The 25828-nt window shown below is 43.8% G+C and overlaps 2 protein-coding genes across 4 annotated transcripts; one reads left to right on the top strand and one right to left on the bottom strand.

Moving 5' to 3' along the window:
- Positions 1-914: 914 nt before the first annotated feature.
- LOC109892729 (C2 domain-containing protein 2) lies at positions 915-22189 on the bottom strand. Of its 3 annotated transcripts, XM_020485472.2 has the most exons (14): positions 22082-22189; positions 20977-21143; positions 20126-20221; positions 18609-18728; positions 6754-6855; positions 6456-6572; positions 6064-6175; positions 5076-5184; positions 4804-4868; positions 4443-4558; positions 4110-4284; positions 3084-3328; positions 2657-2960; positions 915-1525 (listed from the first exon to the last, which is right to left on the bottom strand). In XM_020485472.2, exons 1-14 carry the CDS (start codon positions 22152-22154, stop codon positions 1266-1268), a joined length of 2061 nt encoding a protein of 686 aa, XP_020341061.1. In that variant the 5' UTR covers positions 22155-22189; the 3' UTR covers positions 915-1265. The 3 variants fall into 3 exon arrangements, with proteins under 3 accessions (XP_020341061.1, XP_020341060.1, XP_031682487.1); XM_020485471.2 differs by lacking the exon at positions 22082-22189 and having other exon boundaries at positions 20977-21411; XM_031826627.1 differs by lacking the exons at positions 915-1525; positions 22082-22189 and adding an exon at positions 1552-2440 and having other exon boundaries at positions 20977-21411.
- LOC109892730 (autophagy-related protein 101) lies at positions 21448-24180 on the top strand. Its single transcript, XM_020485475.2, has 2 exons — positions 21448-23086; positions 23198-24180. The coding sequence occupies exons 1-2, from the start codon at positions 22835-22837 to the stop codon at positions 23597-23599; spliced, it is 654 nt and encodes a 217-aa protein (XP_020341064.1). The 5' UTR covers positions 21448-22834; the 3' UTR covers positions 23600-24180.
- The last annotated feature ends 1648 nt before the right edge of the window (positions 24181-25828 follow it).

Raw genomic sequence — 25828 nt, 5'->3', positions numbered from 1 at the left:
GAAAACTAGCAGAATGTTGGCCAAAATCCATCTCACTCCATCTTCTCCCGCTGACGACCACTTAGCCTTCTCTCATAACCATATCGGGTAGTGAGTGGAAACACCAACCAGATGCTTCACATTTATACATCCGGTGAAATATGTCTCATTGTTCTGTGTTACTACACTCTAATAGAATGAGGGTGCAGGTTGGCCACAAGTAGTTATTCTTCTGGTTTAGAAGGCCACAAATACAGAATATGTATTTTTTTTAATTACAAAAATATTATCATGAAATGGCATGGAGGTGAAGAAAAAAAACATTTCAAATTAGCATTACCCAAAAACACTATCAAATATTTCTGCTACAAAAAAAAGTGAGGTTGGTGGAAGAGCCGGAGGGAGGGAGATAAAGAGAATATTTTACCTCCATACTGCCTTCCAACCAGTAATGGAGGATTCACGGATCAGGAAGTGGAGTCTATCAGTCAGTGCAAGGTGGTAGATGTGGAGGCAACGTGGGGGGATGGAGGACTATCTGAGGGGAAGAAGAGGGTGGTGAGTACTATCGGAGGGGAAGAAAAGGGTGGTAGAGCGGAGAACTATCGGAGGGGAAGAAAAGGGTGGTGGAGCGGAGAACTTTCGGAGGAGAAGAAAAGGGTGGTGGAGCGGAGAACTATCGGAGGAGAAGAAAAGGGTGGTGGAGTGGAGAACTATCGGAGGAGAAGAAAAGGGTGGTGGAGTGGGAGGGGGGTGGAGAACTATCAGAGGGGAAGGCGACGTGGTGGACTGGAGAACTATCGGAGGGGAAGAAGAGGGTGGTGAGTACTATCGGAGGGGAAGAACTATTGGAGGGGAAGAAGAGGGTGGTGGAGTGGAGAACTATCGGAGGGGAAGAAAAGGGTGGTGGAGTGGGGGGGGGGGGGGGTGGGTGGAGAACTATCAGAGGGGAAGGAGAGCGTGATGGAGTAGAGAACTATCGGAGGGGAAGAAAAGGGTGGTGGAGTAGGAGGGGGGTGGAGAACTATCGGAGGGGAAGAAAAGGGTGGTGGAGTAGGAGGGGGGTGGAGAACTATCGGAGGGGAAGAAAAGGGTGGTGGAGTGGGGGGTGGAGAACTATCGGAGGGGAAGAAAAGGGTGGTGGAGTGGGGAGGTGGAGGACTATCAGAGTGGAAGGAGAGGGTGGTGGCGTGGAGGGGGGGTAGAGGACCATCGTAGGGGAAGTAGAGGGGGGCTGAAGGCCTAGAGGGGAAGGAGAGGGTGGTAGGGGTGGTGGAGTGGGGGGGTCAGGCTGCATGCTGCTCCCCTGGGGTAGGTACGGGTGTCACTGTTTGGGTGGTGGTGGAGCCGTTGGCTGTGCTCTTGCTCGTGGGCAGCAGCTTGCGGTTCAGCATCCGGCTGAAGGTGGACGTGCGTTTCTCCCGGTCTACAGTCACAGGCTGCTCCAAGTACACCAGGTCGTTGTGCGACTGGCTCATCCCCGGGTCTTTGCACTGGCGGCGTCGGCGGAAGAACAGCTTGGCACTCCTGTGCAGGAAGCTGCCTCCTAGTGGGAGGGAGAAAAGGAAACCAGAGGAGGTTGTCCTAAATTAATATAATTAATTTGACATTTAAGTAATTTAGCAGACGCTCGACTTACAGTTAGTGCATTCATCTTAAGGCAACCACGTATCACAAATGTACTTTCTATCAATCAAGGTAGAAGGGGGGGTTAAGTGCAGGTGAAGTTTTTGTAAATTGTTTTTGGGGGGGTATTATTTAAGATACTGTTTACAATGTTTTCAGAAGATGGCCAGGGACTGCTGTTCTAGCTGACAGTAACTGTCAGATAGTGTCCTCTACCCTCATAATCCCAGTTTATATTCACTAATACAATAGGGGAAAAAACATGAATTCTTGTTTGCACAATGCACCTCATAAATTGGAGCCAAGTTATATGCAAGAGATACTGTGAATATGTGGGCCAACGTTCACCCTTAGTTTAGGAAACTTGACACACGCTTCAATACAAAACATTGCCAGATACATCTAGATACCTATCATTTTATCTTGGGAGGAGTAGAAAGGTGAACCACACCTTTATGCAAACCACATATTGATGAATGGGAGTAAATTAGGGTAAGTTGGTAAACAACAAACACACACAAACACCATTGAACAAGGACAAAGACAAGCTGAAAACAAGGACAATCAAACACGGACAAAGACAAGGTCAAAAAGAGAAAGTGGATTAACTAATAAATCTGGACTTGAAAAATAGAACCAACCATGACAGAATGCGCCTATAACTGCTCCTTACAACCAAACTAGGCACTGCTCCAGCCTAAAACTGAATGGATGTTATACCATCTGAAAGCAAATGTGAATGTCACAGATGGATAGCATTCTAATCTAGTCAAGCTACTAACAGCTGTTCGGGAGGTGACTTACTCTTCTGGAAATCATTTCTGATTAGTTTCCTCTAAGAAGGCAAAGAAGAAAGTGACAAGGGAAGACATGATAAATTGTGTCAGGAGGAAGGAACGATGAGAAATTAGATACATGACATGGAAAGAGAGAGAAAGAGAAAGTGATATGCCCAGTATAATATTGTAGGAAATAATAAGGCCAAAAATAAACCCAGCAATGAGATCTGTCTGCACAGGGCTGGCATAGGGCACATTCCATCAAATCTCACCTCTGCTCTTTTTGGATCCAGACTCTGAGATGCATAGTGACATGGAGGTTTTGTCTGGATCTTGGTCTGTGCCCTGTCCTGCTTGGCACTCCAAGTCCTCCGGGGCCTGCTGGGCTTGAGCCTGGGCCACTCCACTGGGGCCCTCCTGGGGGTCTGACGACACCTCCAGGGGTTTGCTACTGGCTTTTACTACTGATGCAGTTGCCACAGCGATCTCCTGAGATCCCCCCTCCGACATAGAGGCATCCATCGCAGCAGCATAGCCCGCCATCAGAGCCATCTCATCATCCTGAGAGAGAGGAGTCTGGGAAATGGAGTACAGAACAGAAAACCCACTATTAGAGGTAGAGTGTACTGCCTAGCTGCTCTGTAAGGTACATAATTGGCTTTCAGAAAAGCCCTATATAAATCCTATGTATTATGGTACCTTGGTCACTCCTGAGATGATGATGGTGCTCTTCTTGACCGGGGACTTGAGCTTCTGCTTGGCGGACTCGTGGAGTTGGCGGATGGCAGCCTCGGCCACGGGGTCGGTCCCGTTGAGCATGAGTAGTTCTGTGTCGGAGGAGGACAAGGCCTTGCTCCCCATGATCCCCAGCACGGACGGCTGCCCCGACACCCTTCGTCCTGACACCTTGGACTTGGTGCCGCTGGGAGGATTGGAGGGGGTCTCTGAAAACATACAAGATCACTTGGATAAGTGGTTTATCAACTAATAACTTATACAAATATATATTTTTATTTTTGATACATTTGATTTAAAATAATCTGAGCCAATCTTCTATAAGCAACATCTCATAGTAAGGCTTAGCCTAGACTAGTGACAGTAATTTGTGTCAAAATGCCCGAACATCTGGTCTAGGGCACTGCATCGCAGCGCTAGCTGTGCCATCAGAGACTCTGAGTTCGCGCCCAGGCTCTGTCGCAGCCGGCTGAGACCGGGAGGTCCGTGGGACGACGCACAATTGGCCTAGCGTCGTCTGGGTTAGGGCCGGTTTGGCCGGTAGGGATATCCTTGTCTCATCGCGTACCAGCGACTCCAGTGGCGGGCCGGGTGCAGTGCCCGCTAACCAAGGTAGCCAGGTGCACGGTGTTTCCTCCGACACATTGGTGCGCCTGGCTTCAGGGTTGGAGGCGCCCTGTGTTAAGAAGCAGTGCGGCTTGATTGGGTTGTGTTTCGGAAGACGCATGGCTTTCGACCTTCGTCTCTCCCGAGCCCATACGGGAGTTGTAGCGATGAGACAAGATAGTAATTACTAACAATTGGATACCACGAAATTGGGGAGGAAATACAATTTTATAAAAAATAAATAAATGAAAACAAATAAAAAAATGCCTGAACATCAAAGCCCCAGAGAATGGTTGTCTGTAGTATGTGGATAAGGACCTTCAAATGAGTCTCTTATCGACATATTTTTAGTGTTCCAGATTAAAATGCTACTTCAATACGTACGCTGGGTTATATTTAGTCCAGGCAGTAGTGGTCGACCTGGTTTACTCTTCACTGCAGTGATTGTGGTGACCACAGTACCGCAGGGCATGACCGTGCGGTCCATCTCCACTCTCTTAGTGGGGGCTGGAGTAGGGGACTGCCACGACCGCACCTCACTGGGTTTCAGGTAGGTCAGCTGTGGTACAAAAGAAAGAAGGTAAAGACATGATTATCACACGTGTTCAAGTATAACTGATTGGAATTTCAATAAAACTTCAAAAACATTGTGTGAAACAATGTGTTGGATAGACTTGAATATGATATGCATTAAGTAGTTAAAAAGCTAGTTCTTACCTCCGCAGTAAGTGACCCTGTCACTTGATCTTTGGTCATGAGTGTAAATGTTTGCTGTCCTTTGGGCTGCTTCTTCACCAGATCAAAAGGCACAGACACTTGACCCAGTAAGGAGTCTGTCAGAAAGACAACACATCCCAATCAGTTTGCGATTACAAGACTTCATACCTACAGGAAAAATAAATGAGTAAAATGGCAGACAACATGATACAGAGGACATTTTAACTGTCAGACAAAGCTTTCATTGTTATTAAAAACTATTTCAAAGTGAAACTATTCTGGGTGCGTATGGGACAGATTATTAGCATCATTCCCTCTCCCTGTACCTAAAGACAGAGATTCAAAACAAAGATACACTTACTCTCCTGCGGTTTCCCATCATCAAGCAGCTGAATTTTCAGCTCTTTTGATCGTCCATTCAGCTCACTGATGAGAGAAAGAGAAACATTCACTAAACTGAAAATGAGTAACAAAGACAATGAGGGAGAGAGGAGAACTGTGGGTTGGATATTACGCAACCGGTGGCAAGTGTTTACTAAGCGATTGAGCTCACAGGCTACAAATTAATTTTTGCTTTCCCTATAGACCGGGGTCTGTAAAGACGGTTTCTGGCAGCATTGGAGCTGGACTCACAAGATAAAGGGCTGGTCCCAGGCTGGACTGGCTGTGTTCTGTAGGACTGAAGTGGAGAGTTTCTGTGGAGGGTCATCTAGCTGCAGCACACACAGGGGATTCAGACTGCCTGCAAAGTGCAAACAACAGAAGATGAGTTTAACAGAAATGCATTTTCACATACAAATCAATTAGTGTTGGGGATAATGAAACACCAGTCAATACAGTACACTGACAACTCCATTTATGAGCATTATGATTTTTGAACATTAGATCAAATTGACTTTAGATGTCTGACTTTGTGACCAGTATCTTTACATGTCAATGACTGAGATAAAGCAGCGCTGGCTATCAGGCTTGTAACAGAATGAATAATGCATCAACTGGTAGAGACAAGTTGCCCTGGCCATTGGCCAACTAAACACTCAGCTTCAGGCCGGACTGAGGCTAAGCTAAGGGGAATGGAGCCATTACAAGATAACAGGAAATTTCACTAGTGATTGGCAAGCCAGGCTGAAACTCAATGAAAGGGACCTGGATTGCTTTAATTCATTAAATATCTGCAGTTATGTAGAGCCTTTCAGACAGCACGCACCAAAAAGCTGCTGCCTCCTTAGCTTTGGGTCGCAGCCAATTTAAAAAATCCTAGCAGCATAATTGTCCACTTTGCTTTAATGAAAAAGAAGCCATGGGGGTGAGAAGTGGTGACCGCCACAAATTAATTTATCAATGGTAATCTATTCAGGGAGATACGCTCTGCCCCTGCTGTGGAGTGATGAGCTGCAGCTATGCCAGCCCTGCTACTGTAGGAGAGTTTAGAACCATAATGATTAGGGTTCAACAGAGGTCAGAAAATAACAAGTCTCAGTGGCTCCTTGGGTTCCATGATGCAGTCATCTCTTCTGGCATTCACCTCAAGATGAGGCACATTTGGAGATGTAACAAAACTTCAGTGTTTTGATCATGTTTCCATAGTCGAACCAGGTTGTGAGCCAGTGGTGTCCCTCACCTGCAGCACCATCCTCCTGCTCCTTACACGTTACCCGGATATTCTTTACCAGGAGCTTCCAGTCGTGAGCGCGGGGGGGCTTGGGCGGTGATGTCACCTCGTTACGGGCCTCCTAGAAAAGGTGACAGAGAACATGGAGATACTAGGCACTTCCATATGCCATGTAGTGCAGAGTAGAAATGTAGAGCTAGGGGATGTGCAGGCTATTGTTCCAGCTCAGCACTAACACATCTGACTCAAGAACGTGGGGTGTAGAGACTAAGCAACCTATCAATGTTGCTATGTAAGCGCTTCAGCACATCAATCAATGGAGAGGTATAGAGATGGCCACGGGGTGACAGGAGCACGATGTGCTGACGCGGTGCTTTTGTTGTCGTATGTCTTCCTCTCACCTTGACCTCTGTGGCCTGAGCAGGCCTGCAACTCAGCATAATGGAGGGACGCACCGCACACAGCAGCTGTCTCAGCCTGTCCTTTACTGCAGCCACACCGGGGCCTGTGGCATGGTCCTGACAGAGACGTACAACAAACAAACCGATCAACTATCCCATCATATCACTAGCAATCATCGCCATTACACTTTGACTTGTCTGGACTGATGGTTTTGGGATACATCCTAAAGGAACATGTTCAGGTTTGCAGTTTACACTCAAGAAGTATTGAAGTGCCCACTGAGACAGTGGGCTGTACCTGTGTGAAGCTGGGGCTGAGCTGCAGGTCCCAAGTCTCGAGATGGCACACCCCCCAGACCACCTGGACCTGCCCTTCAGCCTCCCTCATCTGCAAGTCCAACTGGGGAACAGAGGGCAACAGAACCACCATAAGCAACAACACCATTTCACACACACACACAGCTCAGAGTGTAAGCCAACACAATCAGTTGTAATTGAGCAGTGCAGCACAGAGAGAGTAAGTGAGAGCGAGTGAGTGAGCGAGAGTGGAGGTGATAGTCAAAGGTAGGACTGTACTAGTGACTGGGCCATCCTAGGACTGTTACGGTGACTGTATAACCGGCACACCAGCAGTCACGAGTCATGACTGCAGTCAAATTCCAGTAACTAGGCTTCTCCAAGCTCTGATGCAGCTGCTGGTCATTAGTAGCATACCAAACTTGCAAACTGCCTGGTACGCAGCACTCTATTGTCCCTCTAATCACTCTGACATCAATGCGAATGTAATCGAAAATCTACTCAAACACTTCATGAGAGCCCATGAGCTCATGTTGTGCAACATTTCTATAGGCTATGCAATTGCATGGCTCGCTGGGGCTCTCTCATGCCGTCCCTGGAGGGGGTGCGTCACCTGAGTGGGTTGATTCACTGTTGTGGTCATCCTGTCTGGGTTGGCGCCCCCCCCTTGGGTTGTGCCGTGGCGGAGATCTTTGTGGGCTATACTCAGCCTTGTCTCAGGATGGTAAGTTGGTGGTTGAAGATATCCCTCTAGTGGTGTGGGGGCTGTGCTTTGGCAAAGTGGGTGGGGTTATATCCTTCCTGTTTGGCCCTGTCCGGGGGTGTCCTCGGATGGGGCCACAGTGTCTCCTGACCCCTCCTGTCTCAGCCTCCAGTATTTATGCTGCAGTAGTTTATGTGTCGGGGGGCTGGGGTCATTTTGTTATATCTGGAGTACTTCTCCTGTCCTATTCGGTGTCCTGTGTGAATCTAAGTGTGCGTTCTCTAATTCTCTCCTTCTCTCTTTCTTTCTCTCTCTCGGAGCACCTGAGCCCTAGGACCATGCCCCAGGACTACCTGACATGATGACTCCTTGCTGTCCCCAGTCCACCTGGCCATGCTGCTGTTCCAGTTTCAACTGACCTGAGCCCTAGGACCATGCCCCAGGACTACCTGACATGATGACTCCTTGCTGTCCCCAGTCCACCTGGCCATGCTGCTGCTCCAGTTTCAACTTCCACCTGACTGTGCTGCTGCTCCAGTTTCAACTGTTCTGCCTTATTATTATTCGACCATGCTGGTCATTTATGAACATCTTGGCCATGTTCTGTTATAATCTCCACCCGGCACAGCCAGAAGAGGACTGGCCACCCCACATAGCCTGGTTTCTTCCTAGGTTTTGGCCTTTCTAGGGAGTTTTTCCTAGCCACCGTGCTTCTACACCTGCATTGCTTGCTGTTTGGGGTTTTAGGCTGGGTTTCTGTACAGCACTTTGAGATATCAGCTGATGTAGAAAGGGCTATATAAATACATTTGATTTGATGAGAATTGCATGAGTTTTTATGGCCTCTACTAAAAAGAGGGTCAGCTTTCTATAGGTTAAGCCTACTATATTTATTTATCCACTTTACTAATATTAAACCCATTGCTTTTCTTTACAACAGGAGTATAGCCTAATTGGCTAGCATAAAAATTAACCACAGGAAAAACATCCTCCATTCACAATTTAAGTGCAGAGATTTTTTTGTTTTGAGACCGGTGCATGATAACGGTCCATCCTAAATCAAAAGTAATTTCACACATATATTTAGTATATGTGAAGACAACATTAAATTAAGAAGTCTGATGTGTGACAATATTATCACTTGTGCATGATGTATTATCACTTGTGAATGACACCCAGCATGTGCAGTAAGGCAAGAAACAGCGCATGCCTTTTTTGTTGTTGCACTTTTTCAAATCCTAGTCGCGCACCTCATGTCGCCTAGCCCATAATCCTATATGTTTTGATAAGGACTGTATCACAACTAAAGTGGCCAAATAACTTCTTAAAATAAAGCACATTAATCCGCATTACAACCGGCATACAGTCGGCGCTTGAGCTTCAAGTTCGGCGAAGATGATTTAAACCATAAAAATGCACCTTTATATTAAAAAATGACATGCATAAATCAGATTTGCAGTCACTTTTGTGTTATCCCGCAAATTGATTGTATTTTAGAACATTCGCGCCTACTGCCGTGTGCGCATTGCTGCACTTATTATCTAAAGAAACAGCCTAATAGTTTAGATCTATCGCATCACACAACTGTCCCAAACTATGTTTCACTGGAATTGGGGAATTTGGCTTAGATTAATCAAAAGTTCTGTACATGGAATTGTTTTTGTTTTTTTTACTCATTTTTTTCTAATCTTTACTGCCCTGCCCACTTCACTTTTGCTCCAAGCAGAGGAAACTGCAGTTCTGAAATACATCAGACTTCTGCCTCAGCGTACATGTTGGACCCCAATGCTGGCAAGAGCATCCTGTCTGGTGCAGAGATCTTTACAACTGTGTCTCGCCACCTTGGCCTGGATGAGGGCAAGGTTCTTGGCAGTCTGGCGAAGTACACTTCCAAGAAAAGGCTTTGGGATGGAGATGCAATATGGCATATGGCCAACATATTCCATCAGCCACCTGGTTGAAGGGACTTTGTGGATCTGAGGCTCTTTCCCCAGTTGCCTCCATCATCCTCCAAATCCCACCAACATCAGCTGCCTCAGAGTGCAACTGGTCCTTGTTTGGGAACACACACCAATGCATGCAACAGGCTAACCAATACAAGGGTTGAAAAATTGGTGGCCATCCGGGCAAATTTGAGGCTTTTTGAGCCTGTCAACAAGCCATCCTCAACAAGGTTGGAAAGTGACAGTGAAGATGAGGCCACGGAGTCTGATGTTCAAGAGGTGGACATTGAGGAGGTCCAGGGAGAAGACACATAAGCCTGAGAGGAAGTCAACCAAAGCTTTAGTTTCTAGCATCATTTTACAGATGCGATGGATCATTGGGGGGGAATATTGAATGACCTTTTGTTGTTCATTGAAATCATCCCATGTGAAGAGTCAACTCATTTAGTTAAAGTTCAATTCTTACATAAATAGTTATTTTTATTTCTATTGGAAGTATTTAATCATTTGCAATTATGTCTACTTTTGATAAGGTAAAAGGTTTCTGTCTCCATATGATATGGTAAAAACATTCAATACAAAAAACATCTGCATTTAAATGGTATTAATATTCATTTGCATATATTCCCGTTAATTCCCATGGAAAGTTTCCACCTCTGAATATTCCCCAAAATGTGCAATCCTAACCGCCACAGCCCTGGGCCATCCTGTCCCAAAATGCCTAGATTCTGCTCTGGCTGTACAGACAAATCTGTGTTACCAAACAAAGGCTTTTTCTGATAGCACTGAAATAACCAGGTAAAATGCCTGGATTAAGTAAAACAAAAAGTTTGATCAGTAAAAGTAGATTTCGGTCAGACTGGAAACAGTGTAGGCCTAAGGGTTACTTAAATTCGCTTGTACTGTGCTCTAAGTAATGGAGAGCACAACAAACATACAGTGCATTCGGGAAAAGTATTCTGAACCCTTGACCTTTTCCACATTTTGTAATTTGACAGCCTTATCTAAAATTGATTAAATTAAAAAATGTTCCTGAATCTACAAACAATACCCTATAATGACAAAGCAAAAAGGTTTAGAAATTATTGCTAATTGTATTTTTATAAGATTTTTTAATCAGAAAGACTATTCAGACACTTTGCTATGACTCGAAATTGATCTCAGGTGCATCCTGTTTCCATTGATCATCCTTGAGATGTTTATACAACATGATTGGAGTCCACCTGTGGTAAATTCAATTGATTGGATATGATTTGGAAAGGCACACACCTGTCTATCAAGGTCCCACAGTTGGCAGTACATGTCAAAGCAAAAACCAAGCCATGAGGTTGAACGAATTGTCCGTAGAGGTTTGTGACAGGATTGTGTCAAGGCACAGATCTGGGGAAGGGTACCTAACAATTTTTGCAGCATTAAAGGGCCGAAGAACACAGTGGCCTCCATCATTCTTAAATGGAAGAAGTTTGGAAACACCAAAACTCTTCCTAAAGCTGGCCACCCTGCCAAACTGAGCAATCAGGGGGAGAAGGGCCTTGGTTAGGGAGGCGACCAGGAACCTGATGGTCACTCTGACAGAGCTCCAGAGTTCCTCTAAGGAGATGGGAAAACATTCCAGAAGGACAACCATCTCTGCAGCACTCCACCAATCAGGCCTTTGGCGGTAGTCGCCAGACGGAAGCCACTCCTCAGTAAAAGGCACATGACGGTCCGATTGGAATTTGCCTAAAGGCACCTAAAGGACTCTTGACCATAAGAAACAAGATTCTCTAGTCTGATAAAACAGGTTCGCCAAGCTTGTAGCGTCCTATCAAAGAAGACTTGAGGCTGTAATCGATGCCAAAAGTGCTTCAACAAAGTACTGAGTAGAGGGTCTGAACACTTACAGTACCAGTCAAAAGTTGACACACCTACTCATTCAAGGGTTTTTCTTTATTTTTTGTTGTTGTAGAACAATAGTGAAATAACATATGTAATCATGTAGTAACCAAAAAAAAAGTGTTTAACAAATGAAAATATATTTTATATTTGAGATTCTTCAAAGTAGCCACCCTATGCTTTGACAGCTTTGCACACTCTTGGCATTCTCTTAACCAGCTTCATGAGGTAGTCACCTGGAATGCATTTCAATTAACAGGTGTGCCTTGTTAAAAGTTCATTTGTGGAATTTCTTTCCTTAATGCATTTGAGCGAATCAGTTGTGTTGTGACAAGGTAGGGGTGGAATACATATGCCCTATTTGGTAAAATACCAAGTAAAAAAAACAGAAATGACAATCCATCATTACTTTAAGACATGAAGGTCAATCAATACTAGAGGTCGACCAATTAATCTGAATGGCCGATTAATTAGGTCCGAATTCAAGTTTTCATAACAAATAAAAGGTGAAAAAAATATACATGTTTTTTATTTATTTTTATCGGTGTCCAAAAATACCGATTTGGCCGATTAAAAAAAATATATAATTTTTTTTTTATACACCTTTAATCTTTATTTAACTAGGCAGTCAATTAAGAACGCATTCTTATTTTAAATGACGGCCTAGGAACGATGGGTTAACTGCCTTGTTCACTAGTCCAACGCTCTAACCACCTGCCTCCCATTGCACTCCACGAAGAGCCTGCCTGTTACGCGAATGCAGTAAGCCAAGATAAGTTGCTAGCTAGCATTAAACTTATCTTATAAAAAACAAATCAATCAATCATAATCACTAGTTAACTACACATGGTTGATGATATTACTAGTTTATCTAGCGTGTCCTGCGTTACATATAATCGATGCGGTGCGTATTGCTGCTCCAATGTGTACCTAACCATAAACATCAATGCCTTTCTTAAAACCAATACACAGAATTATATATTTTTAAACCTGCATATTTAGCTAAAAGAAATCCAGGTTAGCAGGCAATATTAACCAGGTGAAATTGTGTCACTTCTCTTGCGTTCATTGCACGCAGAGTCAGTGTATCTGGGCCGCCTAATTTGCCAGAATTTTACGTAATTATGACATAACATTGAAGGTTGTGCAATGTGACAGCAATATTTGTTCCTGTTCCCAAGAAAGCTAAGGTAACTGAGCTAAACGACGACCGCCCCGTAGCACTCACTTCCGTTATCATGAAGTGCTTTGAGAGACTAGTCAAGGACCATATAACCTCCACCCTACCTGACACCCGAGACCCACTCCAACTTGCTTACCGCCCCAATAGGTCCACAGACGACGCAATCGCAACCACACTGCCCTAACCCATCTGGACAAGAGGAGTACCTATGTGAGAATGCTGTTCATCGACTACAGCTCAGCATTTAACACCATAGTACCCTCCAAACTCATCAACCTCTCGACCCCGCCCTGTACAACTGGGTCCTGGACTTTGACGGGCCGCCCCCAGGTGGTGAAGGTAGGAAACAATATCTCCACCCCGCTGATCCTCAACACTGGGGCCCCACAAGGGTGCGTTCTGAGCCCTCTCCTGTACTCCCTGTTCACCCACGACTGCGTGGCCACGCACGCCTCCAACTCAATCATCAAGTTTGCGGACGACACTACAGTGGTAGGCTTGATTACCAACAACGATATGACGGCCTACAGGGAGGAGGTGAGGGCCCTCGGAGTGTGGTGTCAGGAAAATAACCCCACACTCAACGTCAACAAAACAAAGGAGATGATTGTGGACTTCAGGAAACAGCAGAGGGAGCACCACCCTATACACATCGACGGGACAGTAGTAGAGAGGGTAGTAAGTTTCAAGTTCCTCGGCGTACACATCACGGACAAACTGAATTGGTCCACCCACACAGACAGCATTGTGAAGAGGGCGCAGCAGCGAGCCACTGCCTGTTCACCCCACTATCATCCAGAAGGCGAGGTCAGTACAGGTGCATCAAAGCTGGGACCGAGAGACTGAAAAACAGCTTCTATCTCAAGGCCATCATACTGTTAAACAGCCACCACTAACATTGAGTGGCTGCTGCCAACACACTGACTCAACTCTAGCCACTTTAATATTGGAAATGTATGTAAAATATATCACTTGCCACTTTAAACAATGCCACTTAATATAATGTTTACATACCCTACATTACTCATCTCATATGTATATACTGTACTCTATATCATCTACTGCATCTTGCCATCTTATGTAATACATGTATCACTAGCCACTTTAAACTATGCCACTTTATGCTTATATACCCTACATTACTCATCTCATATGTATATACTGTACTCTATACCATCTACTGCATCTTGCCTATGCCGTTCTGTACCATCACTCATTCATATATCTTTATGTACATATTCTTTATCCCTTTACACTTGTGTGTATAAGGTAGTAGTTGTGGACTCGTTGGTTATGACTGCATTGTCAGAACTAGAAGCACAAGCATTTGGAGACTTATCTCCATCACCAACTTTAAACATCTGCTATCTGAGCAGCTAACCGATCGCTGCAGCTGTACATAGTCCATCGGTATATAGCCCACCCAATTTACCTACCTCAGCCCCATACTGTTTTTATTTTATTTACTTTTCTGCTCTTTTGCACACCAGTATCTCTACCTGCACATGTTCATCTGATCCTTTATCACTCCAGTGTTAATCTGCTAAATTGTAATTATTCACTCCTATGGCGTATTTATTGCCTACCTCCTCATGCACAAAATGTATATCGATTTTTTTTTCTTTTCTACTATGTTATTGACTTGTTTATTGTTTACTCCATGTGTAACTGTGTTGTTGTCTGTACACACTGCTATGCTTTATCTTGGCCAGGTCGCAGTTGCAAATGAGAAGTTGTTCTCAACTAGCCTACCTGGTTAAATAAAGGTTAAATAAAAAATAAATAAAAATAAATTTCGCTACACTCGCATTAACATCTGCTAACCATGTGTATGTGACAAATAAAAATGGGATATTTAGTCTTCTGGATGCCACCCGTTAGATAAAACACGGAACGGTTCCGTATTTCACTGAAAGAATAAACGTCTTGTTTACGAGATGATAGTTTCCTGATTCGACCATATTAATGACCTACGGCTCGTATTTCTATGTGTTATCATGTTATAACTAAGTCTATGATTTGATAGAGCAGTCTGACTGAGCGATGGTAGGTACCAGCAGGCTCGTAAGCCTTAATTCAAACAGCACTTTTGTGCGTTTGCCAGCAAGCGTTTTGACTTCAAGCGTATCAACTCCCGAGATTAGGCTGGTGTAACCGATGTGAAATGGCTAGCTAGTTAGCGGGGTGCGCGCTAATAGCGTTTCAAACGTCACTCGCTCTGAGACTTGGAGTGGTTGTTCCCCTTGCTCTGCAAGGGCCGCGGCTTTTGTGGAGCGATGGGTAACGCTGCTGCTTCGAGGGTGGCTGTTGTCAATGTGTTCCTGGTTCGAGCCCAGGTAGGAGCGAGGAGAGGGATGGAAGCTATACTGTTACACTGGCAATACTAAAGTGCCTATAAGAACATCCAATAGTCAAAGGTTAATTAAATACAAATTGTATAGAGAGAAATAGTCCTATAATGCAGGGAAACCATCATCCGTTTTACCACATTTCTATCAGCATGTTAAATGTGCAACCTGAGTGGGGGAAAAAATACACAAAAAAATTAAACTCTGGACCATCTTTACTCCACACACAGAGAAGCATACAAATCTCTCCCTTGACCTCCATTTGGCAAATCTGACCATAATTCTATCCTCCTGATTCCTGCTTACAAGCTAAAATTAAAGCAGGAAGCACCAGTGACTAGATCAATAATAAAGTGGTCAGATGAAGCAGATGCTAAGCTACAAGACTGTTTTGCTAGCTTAGACCGGAATATGTTCCGGGATTCCTCCAATGGCATTGAGGACTACACCACATCAGTCATTGGCTTCATCAATAAGTGCATCGATGACATCGTCCCCACGGTGACCATACATACATACCCCAGAAGCCATGGATTACAGGCAACATCCGCACTGAGCTAAAGGCTAGAGCTGCCGCTTTCAAGGAGCGGGACTCTAACCCGGAAGCTTATAAGAAATCCTGCAATTCCCTCCGACGAACCATCAAACAGGCAAAGAGTCCTGTATTGACGAAGATCGAATCATACTACACCGGCTCTGACGCTCGTCAGATGTGGCAAGGCTTGCAAACCATTACAGACTACAAAGGGAAGCACAGCCAAGAACTGTCCATGACACGAGCCTACCAGACGAGCTAAACTACTTCTATGCACGCTTCAAGGGAAATAAGACTGAAACATGCATGAGGGCACTAGCTGTTCCGGAAGACTGGCTATGGAGAGCGTGATCACACAATGTGAGTAAGACCTTTAAACAGGTCAACATTCACAAGGCCGCAGGGCCAGATGAATCACCAGGACGTGTACATGCGCTGACCAACTGGCAAGTCTTCACTGACATTTTCAACCTCTCCCTGACAGAGTCTGCAATAACAACATGCTTTAAGCAGACAACCATAGTGCCTGTGCCCAAGAACACTAAGGTAACCTGCCAAATGACTACCGACCCGTAGCACTCACGTCTGTAGCCATAAAGTGCTTTGAAAGGCTGGTCATGGCTCACATCAACACCATTATCCCAGAAATCCTAGACCCACTCCAACAACACCCTCAGGGGTGCTCAGTCCCCTCCTGTACTCCCTATTCACTCATGACTGCACGTCCAGGCACAACTCCAACACCATCATTAAGTTTGCAGATGACACAACAGTGATAGGCTTGATCATCGACAAGACAACCTATAGGGAGGTCAGAGACCTGGCCATGTGGTGCCAGGACAACAACCTCTCCCTCAACGTGATAAGACAAAGGAGATGATTGTGGACTATAAGAAAAGAGGACCAAGCACTCCCCTATTCTCATTGACAGAGCTGCAGTGGAGCAGGTTGATAGCTTCAAGTTCCTTGGTGTCCACATCATCAACAAACTAACATGGTCCAAGCACACCAAGATAGTTGTGAAGAGGGCAGGACAAAACCTATTTCCCCTCTGGAGACTGAAAAGTTTTGGCATGGGTCTTCAGATCCTCAAAAAGTTCTACAGCTGCACCATCGAGAGCATTCTGACTGGTTGAATCACTGCCTGGTAGGACAACTGCTCAGCCTCCGACCGCAAGGCAATACAGAGGGTAGTGCGAACGGCCCAGTACATCACTGCCATCCAGGACCTCTGTACTAGGCGGTGTCAGAGGAAGGCCCTAAAAATTGTCAAAGACTCCAGCCACCCTAGTCATAGACTGCTCTCTCTGCTACCGCATGGCAAGCGGTACCGGAGCACCAAGTCTAGGTCCAAGAGGCTTCTAAACAGCTTCTACCCCAAGCCTTAAGAATCCTGAACACCTAATCAAATGGCTACCCAGACTATTTGCACTGCACCCCCCTCCACCCCCCCTATTTTACACCGCTGCTACTCTCTGTTGTTATCATCTATGTATAGTCACTTTAATAACTCTCCCTTCATGTATATATTACCTCAACTAACCGGTGCCCCCGCATGAATGAGTCACATGAGTCACATGAAATGCCTCCACTGCAATCATACTACAGTAATGTTAGAACTGTGTGGTTTACATAGCCAAAATGCACTGAGCAGCGCAACCGCAGAGTGTGTGAGGCAGAAAGAGAAACACGCAGTCTCAATATACTGTATAAATACACTGTGTACAAAAAACATTAAGAACACCTTCCTAATATTGAGTTGCACCAATTTGTTGGGGTATGGACTCTACAAGATGTCGAAAGCGATCCACAGGGATGCTGGTCCATGTTGACTCCAATGCTTCCCACAGTTGTGTCAAGCACGTACCATCATAACCCGTTCAAAGGCACTTAAATACTTAGTCTTGCCCATTCACCCCCTGAATGGCACACATACACAATTCATATCGCAAGGCTTAAAAATCCTTCTTTAACATCTCCCCCAACCCCATCATCAACACTGATTGAAGTGGATTTAACAAGTGACATTAATAAGGGTTCATAGATATAATCTGGATTCTCCTGGTCAGTCTATGTCATGGAATTCACAACGTTTTGTACACTCAGTGTATATCTGTTCACAATTCCTCATGACAAGAACAAGAACCATTCTAGTGTTGGTTAGTCAGGCAATCGTCGCTACGTAAAAAAGGATGAAAATATTTCGAAAGGCCTGTCCCCTAGGACTTTTCCACACCAAACCGAAGAGACCTGTAAAAAACAAATAGTCTCCTTCTACACCACCCAAAAACAACAGCATATCCAAAACAATAACAAAGGTGTCCTGACCGAACTTAATCCAGGTTTCAGCTTATTAAAAGGGATTGCTAACTAGCATTAGCGCAATGACTGGAAGTCTATGGGTAACTGCTAGCATGTTAGTAGATTCCCATAGACGTCCAGTCATTGTGCTAACGCTAGTTAGCAATGGATCGCAAAACTACCTGTAACTTCCTTCATGCTGGACAGAGAGACATAAAAATGGTATCCACGAGTCCATCTGACTCTGGGAAAGTAGATACAGGGCCTCATTGCCCAAATCCAAAAAGTATCCTATTAAACCTCTCACTGGATTTGTATTTATGGCAGATTCAGATCAGGCCCACAATGAGGCAAAAACCAAAGCACCATATTTCGAAATAACTTTAATTTGAGCAGAGAGACAAAGGTTAGATTGCGTAAACATTGTGGGTAAACCTGAGACTTGACTGTAAATTGTGCCCAGTCAGTTATGGGCCGTGCTACTAAAATAGATGAATCAAGCCATCTCTACTTGGTTTTGCATGAAAGATAGCCTATCACTCAACGTCAAGACCATTATGTTTGGGTGGAAAATTCTTAATTCCATTAGTATGTGATTGTGTCTGTGATTATACTCCAACAATAAAAGTGGAGGTAGTAGGGAAAGTGGGGCACCTTTACCAAAAAATGAGGGAGCTGGGAACTCATCCCCTCCATTATTTTACATGACACTGACAGTAATTTAAACAAGGTCTCGAGGGCATTTATCAACCTCTGAGTCCTCGCCATTTAATCTGATTCTCGTAGCAGAAGCGAAGCTCTGCTGAAGTGCGTCATGTTCAATAAATCAGAGCTTCCTCCATTAAGACAACCAGGAACCCTGCCACCTCTGACTCGCTCTCCCTTTGTTCGTATTAAGCATAGCTCCAATTGAAATGGGAAGGATTATAGCTGCAGATGTAGTGAGCACAACTGTTGTGTTCATTTACCTGCAGTTCAAGTGGAGATATCTTTACGCTGTACCTACAGGGATCTCCTGGAGACATGGCTGATGGTGAAGCACTGAGGGAGAACTGAAGCTTGTCCCCGACCACCTTGCATCGTGCAGCCTATAGGAAGACAAGACAGCAAATAGTTACAATAGTACCATACAATAAGCGAGGGAACACTCAAAAATGTATTTGAGGTAAAAAGGTGCTTGGTGCTAAACATGCCTAACTAGGATTGTGGTATTCTTGCAAACTGCATACGTGGCTCACATTATAATTGGTTAACCTGTAGTTTTTCCTTAATGGGAACTATGTGTGTTGCTTATTTCAGAGTGTGACAACAATCAACTTGAAAGCGCAAACATGAAGCATCTCATTAAAGGAGGGTGGGGGGGGGCATACTAGGTAAAATCATGACATCAGTGATCTTCAGGTTGGAGCGCTAGAAAGATGCCAGAGTTTCCCACTTGGAAATCTGAGTTAGATGACCGTTCTAATGGTTTTTCCTAGTAAGAGCTAGTTTTTCGCCAATCCAGAGTTCCCGGTTGTCTTGCACACACTGGGGTCGGAAGTTGGAGAACTCGAGTTCTGAGTTGTTTTACAGTGCTGATCTGTACTGGGATGGCTATAAGGGGACAGCTACATAAGCGTCTTACTGCATACACATACCAATGGAGGCAGGGCAAGGACACCCCTTTGTTCACCAAAGTCTCTGGGAGCAGAAAACAATGAAGCAGCATCTGGATCTTGCATATTATAGAAAAGCCCCCAAAAAACTGAGCAGGCATTTAACACAGACTAGTTTAAATCGTTGCTTTGCTTTGTTTCTCCATACAAAATCTGCCAATGCTATTGTTGAAATTCTTATTGATAACTTGTTGTTCATCTTCCTTTTAGAAGAGGGCTGGTTATATGAGGATCCCATAAACTTAGAGCTGGAGAGGAGGTAGTAAAAGTGTGCTTACAGCATGAAAACTGTAAAGAGGCTGCTATTGGCTCCAGCCAGACAATTTAAGGGGAGGGGGAAATGTCTGGAAGTGCCAGTGAAGTTAATGGACATTGTAACTCAGGATATTGGCCACTGCAGACCTGAAATTAAGTTAAATGGCTGTAGCACCAGTAGATCAGCCCCTCTACATTGAATTACAGTGGAAGAGTGGATTGACTACAGAGCTGGGTTATGACATTAGGGCATGTTGATTAGGAAATGGCAACAGCATAAATGCTTGCTTTTCTAGCTGTAATGAATGTCAAAGAGGCCAACACTGCCAAAATAAAAATTATTTCATTGGCTATAGGAGGAGAATGAGGACGCTGCACTGGGTTCAACAATGACAACATTGATCCAGATTCCTCATCTTAACTCGATCTTGATTTTATCAGGAAAAGAAGCATTCAAAAACAATGATAAAACCATGTCTGGGCTATAATGCATTAATGTACTGAGCTTTTCATTGTGTGTGCAATTTATTGAGAACCATTGGATGAGAGCCAGTCCCTGTTTATCAGACTCTTACCTTCTGACTAGCAGACTTCTTGAAGCTGGACACTTGGCCAACCACCAGTTCTGATGACTCGAGGCCGTCCTCTTCTAATATTAGTTGCACTGGGCACTGTGTGAGTTAGGAGTACACCGGTCAGGTCAGGAGGTGATCAGCAATAGGCTATGCCCCAACAACGGTCATTATCTCAACATTACACTTCATTTTGACAGTTTCAGTCAAAGAGTTAGAGAACATGGAAGAAATGGGTCACCTTTACAATTTGGATCACGCTTACAGTTTGCGGCTACAGGAGCTTAAACTCTTGACAGTAGCTTGAGAGATGAGGTTTCAACAAGGCAGTGTCAATGTATGGGAATCAAGATTGTTGACACTGTATTCCGTGACAGGGAGCCTGTGCTGTCACGATGCTCACATGTGTACTCAAGTCTTGTTAGGTACATACAGATCCTGTATTCATATATTGTTTGTTTGGCTACAGTGGATTCTTTGTCATGTCTACCAGGGACTGTTTATGTTTATATATATATGTAGCTACAGTCAGCTCTGTAGTTTCCCAATAGTAATCTGTTAAGTGAAACAATCTATTGGTCGACATGGGACTTGAATTTTTCAAATAACCTGCTATTAGCGATACTGTATTTGTTTTCGTTTCGGAGGAAAAGGGTATCTTGTAAATGTTCATGTACTTTCAGGTGATTCTACAAAAACCACAGAAAGCTTAGAAAGATATTAAATCGACAGTAGCACCAAGAGCAGGTTATTTGAAAATTCCATGGTGGCGTTAAGAATAAGCTAACCTGTAACGCCCAGTAATGGAAACATATGTACCACATATATGTCGTACAAACGGTAGTTAGACTTACCCCAGACTTCGTCGATTCGTCATTCAAAGCTCTGCACCAAGCCCCTCTCCATTGACTTTTCCAACTGTTCAGTGAAAGTGCCCATCCCAACAGAACGTCCGCTTCCCCAGAACCAGCATTGTTTTGCTCAGGCATCTGTATCCGTAGATCGCTGTAAAAATACTGTACTAGATACAGTATCAATGTAATGATGGAGGCAATGAACAGCGTAACCATGCAAAGCCATGGCAAGTCTCCCAAACCGGAGTTTGAAGGGAGACTTTCTGAGTCAAATTCTCCCAAATCAGCATTTGAAAGATTAATTTCTGAGCCAGGCATCCTCAGCAATTTACTTGTTTAGCTAGCTATGTATTTAGCTAATAACAATGGTCCCTTAAAAGTAAGACCAGTACAAAAACATGGTCCGATGATCTGTGCAAGAAAGTCCCTGTCATTCAAGACAGCTAGCTAACGGAGGACGATATCCAACTATTATAGCAATGGGAGCTAGCCTTGCCACCACAAGTTCAACCACTGAACCAGTATGAAAGCTAATGTTAGCCTCTTGTCAATAATATCCTGGCTCCTGACTGAGGCGCAACTTTAAACGAAAATAAAATACCCAAGACGAGTAACTTGGCTGGCGACAGACTTCTCAAGGATGTAATCTTGCTATCTAACGTTATCTGGTTTGACAACGGCAGTCAGAAGAATGCTAGCTAGGTAGCTAAAAACATGCAAGTAAAATACATAGTTTCCTTATTGCAAGTAGCTAGCTAAAATAACGTGAGTGTTATTCTGAGTAACGTTAAGTTTTACCAAGCTTCTAAGTAAGTTCCACAGCTCTAGCTGAACAACATTGTATCAAATGTCTGTCTTTGGCTAGCTAGCCAACAACAGTAAGTCAGCTACACATGGTTAATGGCTTTTCATAAAAGTTAGCTAACTTCAGACCTTTCTTTCATTCGATTGCTAGCTAACGTGTATTCTAGTAAATTGCAGTTGGTAGCTAACAAGCAAGTTAGCTAGCTGCTACCACCAAGTAACACGTATTCCGAAATGTAATGTGCATGAATCATTTCTGGCGTCCATGGTGTAAAACAAAGTGCAACTAATATGTGGCTACCTTTAAACGGCGGAGGGGAAAATGATAATTTCGCGAGGTTCTTATAAAGCCTCATCTCAAACTTGCAGAGCATCTCCGATACCAACGATGACCGAAATCGAAAACTTGCCAATGCGATATATGTGGCATGAACTGTTATTCCCAGAGTGCATAGCGATATCTTAAAGCACCCCAAGTGCGCCCTGTTTTAACCTCTAGCGGGTCTTTCGAAACGATCAATTATATCTTCAAATACATTTTCTTATATAAGAAAATCAGCTTTCTGATGCGGGAATAACTGCAATTACAGAGCTATTATCGATACACGTTTTGTTACCTTGCAGAGATACAAGGCTCGGATTGGACCAAACTACATTCCGTAGATTTTCCAGTGTTGTGTTTACAGAAATGGCTCCTCCTCTCTAGTAAGAACGACGACATTACACTTTGTGTCAGCAAGTTATTATGAATAAATACATTTAAAGAACATAGATAGCAAGCAACAACATATGTAGCTATATAAATCAAGTGAATCTGAAAGTTGCGCCTTCTCTTGATAACCTTCGAACTTGTTCGAGGGAAATAACGTTTGCTGCGCGTTATAGCTAACTACTCACAATAGCTATATAGCAGTAGCATCTAACGTCCGCTAGCTAGCTCATTTGGATGTTTAGCCCTGTTTTATGGAACGTAAACATCCATTGAAGGGTGTGTTTCAATAGCTTGCTAGTTTCCCCATATATTCAACCTGCCACTGTGGGGAAGCAGATCATCATGAACTGCCGTTCGGAGGTTCTGGAGGTGTCGGTGGAGGGAAGACAGGTCGACGAGGCTATGCTGGCTCTGTTGCACACTATCCTATTGCATCGCAGCACTGGAAAATTTCACTACAAGAAAGAGGGCACCTACTCCATTGGCACTGTTGGCACACAGGACATTGACTGCGACTATATTGATTTCAGTTTTGTTCGTGTTTCTTCAGATGAGCTTGACAGGGTCATCAGGAAAGCAGTGGGCGAATTCAAGGTAAGGCCTGTCTGATTATTTTGATTGTTTGGCTATTGAAATTATACATTAAAACATGTAGCTAGCTGTATTTTTTTCCATTGACCTCTGGATCTATGTTGTTCTTTACAGGATGCCATGGGAAACGGGACTGATGGAATGGGACAAATCTCACTGGAGTTCTACCAGAAAAAGAAGTCTCGCTGGCCTTTCTCTGATGAGTGTATTCCATGGGAGGTCTGGAGCATTAAGGTCAACGTCGTCAACCTGGCCAACGAGCAGGAGAGACAGATCTGCCGGGAGAAAGTGGGCGAGAAGCTGGGCGAGAAGGTGATCAACATTGTGGAGGTGATCAACCAGCACGAGTACCTACCCAAAATGCCCACACAGTCGGAAGTGGACAATGTGTTTGACACCAGCCTCAAAGACGTACAGCCTTACCTGTACAAAATCACTTTTCAGATCACTGATACGCTGGGCACCTCAGTAAGCACCACCATGAGAAGGCTGATAAAAGACACCTTAGCACTGTGAGGGAGCCTCAAGATGATTTGCATCGTAAAACATGGCTGTGGGTAGCCTGGTTCCAGATCTGTTTGTGCTGTCTTGCCAACTCCTATGATTGTGACCATAGGATGTTATCAAGACAACACAAATGGATCAGGGGCTAGGCTGTGTACTTTATTGACTATGGGATGTAATTGCTTCATTGACATTGGCATTTGCAGGCCTGTGAGTGTCTTAAATATTAGTTAGAAGCACTGGTAGTACGCTAGAAGTATCACCATCAAATGTCTAATCCGCTTTATTCACATTTGTAAGCAGTCATTTTAGGATCCTACTTATCTATCCCTATTCTTTCACAAAATGCCTTTGTCAACACTGAAACATGACCTTTCACATCCGATAGTACAATTTGAGCTTTTATGTTTTTGTATGAAGAAAGTGCTGCAAAAGTAGCATGTCTGTCTGAAACAGGTTTTCATTTAATAACTGCTTTAAGTAATTGTAAAGTAACTATCTTATTTATGTTTATGACATTAGCTTTTGTTATTAGAAAATAATGTGCAGAAAGGTGTTTCACTTTTGAAAATAAAATTGATAATCCTAATTGACTTCACTTTGTTATTCTAGAAAACCACCTGGTTCTGTGCTTACTGATGTTAATTAAGGAAAAGACAGACTAACGCAAACTTTGGCCTTGCGCAGTGGGTGGCCGTCCTATTGCGTCTGACCACAGAACATTGGTCGTCATTTTCTGTTCATTTCCTGACTACACGTTGAATTGCCGCGCTTCTTCCACACCAAGCAGGTGATTTACTGCAGATGACATTCGTGTTAGTCTGTCTTCTCCTTTACAGGTTCAGATTTGTGCAGTATATTCAAAGACAGTACAGTATGAAGATAGGCAGAAACTGCTTCTACAATAGACAGTGGCGATTTTAGCATGTAAATGTTGGGGCAAACTCCCCACATTTTGTTTTAGATGCATGTCATTAAAGCCACTACACAACACTAAACAATACATTAATTGGACTATAACAGTGACAAACCGTGTTGGGACTGCTGCCCCACCACCGTACCAATTTTAATCCTGGCTATCAGCGGAGCCTTGTCTGGCAGTGAAACAGTTCATTCAGCCTCATTTACTGCCTTAAAAAAAACATCTCATATGGCTGACTGGCTTAAACAAATGTGGTTTCTACTGACAATTGAGATGTACAAACTATGGCATAAGGGGACGACGAGAGGGTAAATGGCAATCGTAATTTTGATTAAGACCATGAGCGAGCTAAGATGGACATAGTCAATATAACTAGTTGTTCAGCACTTTTTAAATGTACGACGACAAAATTCAGAACATGGACCGTTCTTACAGTATTCTCCCTGTACACCGAGTCAGAACCATAGGGTAAATAAAGGGGGCATATAAGCAGACAATTACATTCTTAAAATATTCAATGATGACATTTCTCTAAAACAGGCTATAGGTTACATGTGCACCACCAAGTCAGAACAGTTGGCTAAATTATGAGGGGAAATGGCCCAAATTATTAGGGTGGGGCACATGGGCTACTAACAGCTTAATACACAACATACATTTAGTATTACTATCTTAGCTACAGTATACATATCTCCCTGGCATATTACATCATTTATGCAGCAGCATACAATACATTTTTGAACTTGCCTTATTGTGCTATGCTCACTTGAACAGGAAGGTGGTGCGGCGGTCTTTCGTGGGCAAATTTTGTCATCAAAATCTGGCATTCTCTGGATTTATGGTGCTTTCAAGGAAAACTGGGAATTCTGAAAAAACAAGGTAGAATCATGACGTTAGTGATCTTCAGGTCGGAGCTCTCGAAAGAGGCCCGAGTTCCCGACTTGAAAAGTATTTTCCCAGTCAGAGCTTTTTTTTTTCAGAGTTCCCATTTGTCTTGAGTTTCTAGTTGTTTTGAAAGCGGCATAAGTCATGCTGGATTGACAGCATGGTCAATGTTTATCCTTTTAAGCTTGGAAAAGAAACCCTTAAAAGAGATTCTTAAAGACTTGGACCACACATCCACTCCACTGAATAGCAGGCTAGTGATTGCTTTGCAATGCTTGCAGTTAGCCACTGATTTTTCCAAACCACTAATTGTTGAATTTGCCATTTCCAACTTGTTGTGTAATGTTAATGTCCAATGGTCGATGAGCACCGATATGTTTTATCTATAATTTATCATCATATGACAAGGATTTAAAAGGATTTGCCAGTAGATT

The sequence above is a fragment of the Oncorhynchus kisutch genome, linkage group LG6 (genome assembly GCF_002021735.2).
Source record: "Oncorhynchus kisutch isolate 150728-3 linkage group LG6, Okis_V2, whole genome shotgun sequence".
In the NCBI taxonomy this organism is placed as follows: domain Eukaryota; kingdom Metazoa; phylum Chordata; class Actinopteri; order Salmoniformes; family Salmonidae; genus Oncorhynchus; species Oncorhynchus kisutch.
Note: the sequence above shows the minus strand (reverse complement) of the source record. Positions and strands in the feature narration are given on the sequence as shown.